This window comes from Triticum dicoccoides, chromosome 3B, assembly GCF_002162155.2.
Source record: "Triticum dicoccoides isolate Atlit2015 ecotype Zavitan chromosome 3B, WEW_v2.0, whole genome shotgun sequence".
Lineage (NCBI taxonomy): Eukaryota > Viridiplantae > Streptophyta > Magnoliopsida > Poales > Poaceae > Triticum > Triticum dicoccoides.
In genome coordinates this window covers 23,193,219-23,196,078 of record NC_041385.1, presented here as the reverse complement: position 1 = coordinate 23,196,078, position 2,860 = coordinate 23,193,219, and the positions used below count along the sequence as shown (strand labels likewise).

Here is a 2,860-nt window from a genome sequence, read left to right as displayed (position 1 = left end):
CGTGTATTCTGCGTACTAGTACATATGAAGACTGCATGCTAATATGGTGACCCTACTAAAATTGCTTTTACAGTAATCTTCATGACTGGTTACTAAACTTGAGAAGGGCCGGCTTTTCGAACGATCGATTAGCCACGAGGGTATCACTGGGCCAGCGGTGGCGATGTACAGGAGTCTGCGACATCTGGATCGATGATTCCAGATCCGCTCCTTGCAGGAGATCAGTGGCTGTGGTGATGTGGTGACCGTGGTGGCTGGTGATGCTGCTCCTCATTGGTGAAGGTCGATGGCTGTGGCGTATCCAAGGTAAGGGTAGCATGGGGAATGTCCCCGGTCGATGCGCCGGAACTCGGTACTGGCTACCGTCCATTGCGATGGGACCCATATGCGGCTCACAGCCTTTGTGGTGATGGTGCTCCTCCTCTTGCTTCTTGGCCGGTGACTCTCCTTTGCTCCGGCGACGGCAGAGATTACGGCTGTTTGTTGAAGGTTGAGGATGAACAGGGACCCAGGGACACTTATGCAATTTTGGTGTTTTTTTGGGTGCTCTCTGTGATATGGTGGGACAGCTGTGCTAGTTGTATCTATGATGTATGTTTGTGTCTTTGTACTCGTATTTGAATGTTTCTTGCTTGCAGTTGAATGGAATACGAGTGCTTTTTCAAAAAAAAAATAGTAAAGGGCGCGTGGACCCAGTGCATTTGAATCGTACGTACCCATGCCGCAGTTGAAATAATGGAGGGCGTGCTTCTCATGCATGCATGGCTGCATGCATGCGTGATGCGTGTCTTTACTCTGCGCTCACTATCTACCATGGTCCAGCACCCATATGTGGCACTACGTGTCCGAATCTGTAAGTTAATTAATGGTGGCGCGCCACGCGTTGGTTTCCATGGGTGTCACGCGGCGGCTACATATACGGGCTCAAAGCTACACAGCTTCAAACGCACAAGGAAGCTTAGTAAGCCGCCATGAAGATGAAGATGAGCTGCATTGTTCGTAGCAACCTGCTGCTGCTTTCACTCGAGGCCGCCCTCCTCGTCGCCGCCGGCCGCCCCTCCACGGCCACCGCCGCCGATGATGTCGGCGCCATTCTCCTGCCGAGCGAAGGCAAAGGTGACCACGCCATCAATTTCTTTTCCTAGTTCACTTCAGTTCAGTTAGCTAGCTGGTGCATGAGGAAACTGTTCACGGCTTGGCTCGTTAACTTGAGGACTTGCTGCAGGCCAAGCAGGAACGGTGGTGACCAGGCCGTGGAAGTGCTGCGACCGGGCCTTTTGCACCAAGTCATTCCCACCGATCTGCCGCTGCATGGACAAGGTCGAGCAGTGTGCTGCGACCTGCAAGAAATGTGAGCCGGCCACGTCCGACTCATCCCGCCGCGTCTGCAACGACTGGTACCATGGCTTCCCGGGGCCCAAGTGCACGGAGGCTGAAGGTGCTCGCCATGAATATGATCACCAGGTGACTGTGGCAGCAGCGAAGAAGTGGGAGGAAGAAGAGATGCCGTGGAAATGCTGCGATTTTCCTCTGTGCACCCTGTCATACCCGCCGACATGCCGCTGCATGGACGAGGTCGAGCAGTGTGCTGCGACCTGCAAGAAATGCGATCCGGCCACGGACTCATCCGACCGCGTCTGCAACGACTGGTACCATGGCTTCCCGGGGCCCATGTGCACGGAGGCTGTTGCAACAGCCAAGAAGAAGAAGAAGGCGGAAGAAGAAGAGAGGCCGTGGAAATGCTGCGACATGGCTCTGTGCACCAGGTCGTTCCCGCCGATGTGCCGCTGCATGGACAAGGTCGAGCAGTGTGCTGCCAACTGCAAGAGCTGCGATCCGGCCAGTCCGGACTCATCTCGCCGCGTCTGCAACGACTGGTACCATGGCTTCCCGGGGGCCAAGTGCACCGCCGGCGGTAACTAGCATGCGCGTTGATCACCTGATCGACGCCGCCCAGCCTGAGCTTTAGTAGCTGCAGCAGCCTGCAGTGTGTTTAATAAGCAATAAAATAAAATGGAAACTTGGGCAATGATGAATAAGACAAGCCGTCGTGCGTGTGTACTGCGTGACAATGGAGTTCGTCACCATGTTTTCACGAAATGGAAGGCAGTTTTGTTGTTTCTGAAGTTGTGTTTCGCACTACGATAAATTATGTTAATCTGCACGGACACCGCCTCCTAACCCTAGTTGCCGCCATCCGGAGTGGGGATCGGCCGTCTCGTTTCAGTTGTCTTCGGTTTTTACTTCTCTGGCGACTTCGATGAGGTGCTGACGATAATAACGTGTTGGAATAAGGCCTCTTCCTATCTAGATGATGTCTGATCCGACATCGAAAGTTTGTGTCCCCGGATTTCTTAGTTCCGTTCAGATTCTGAGAGTTCAAATTATGGTAGTTCATGTGTCTTTAATCTGACTTTTGGTGCGACGACTTCGACATCTTCTTTTGCGTTGTTTTGTGGCTTAGTCCAGTTTCTCCCACCATCTAAATTGGTGATGATGGATTGCAACCTGTTTGTGTGAACCTCTTTTCTTTGTTGTCGTTGGTTCAGTGCAACTTTCAATCTGTTGTCGTTGGTTCAGTGCAACTTTCAATCTCCAGCGGACGATATTTAATTGGAGAAGAAAGAAAACTAGTATGTTTTTTAAATATAATTTTACGTTTTGCTAATCATTCTACATATCAATTATATATGCATTATACTGATCTTTGTTCTTCTCGATAGTAGTCAGATCTAAGATCCCCTTTGGTGTCTTTATTCATAAAAAGGTTATATTAATCTACTTCATCTAACAAATTTAGCAGCGTGAACGTGGCTGAAATGATTAGGTTTCTGGTGGTGAAACCAGCCCATCAAATTTT

General features: G+C 50.7%; 1 protein-coding gene across 1 annotated transcript; it reads left to right on the top strand.

The window, feature by feature from the left end:
* Positions 1-958: 958 nt before the first annotated feature.
* LOC119274452 (Bowman-Birk type bran trypsin inhibitor-like) lies at positions 959-2,122 on the top strand. Its single transcript, XM_037555155.1, has 2 exons — positions 959-1,116; positions 1,226-2,122. The coding sequence occupies exons 1-2, from the start codon at positions 972-974 to the stop codon at positions 1,921-1,923; spliced, it is 843 nt and encodes a 280-aa protein (XP_037411052.1). The 5' UTR covers positions 959-971; the 3' UTR covers positions 1,924-2,122.
* The last annotated feature ends 738 nt before the right edge of the window (positions 2,123-2,860 follow it).

Bases quoted from the DNA above. Each gene is read 5' to 3' on its own strand.
- LOC119274452 (XM_037555155.1), top strand. From the start codon at position 972: ATGAAGATGAAGATGAGCTGCATTGTTCGTAGCAACCTGCTGCTGCTT. The intron at 1,117-1,225 runs GTGACCACGCCA...GACTTGCTGCAG, and splicing joins CCTGCCGAGCGAAGGCAAAG to GCCAAGCAGGAACGGTGGTG.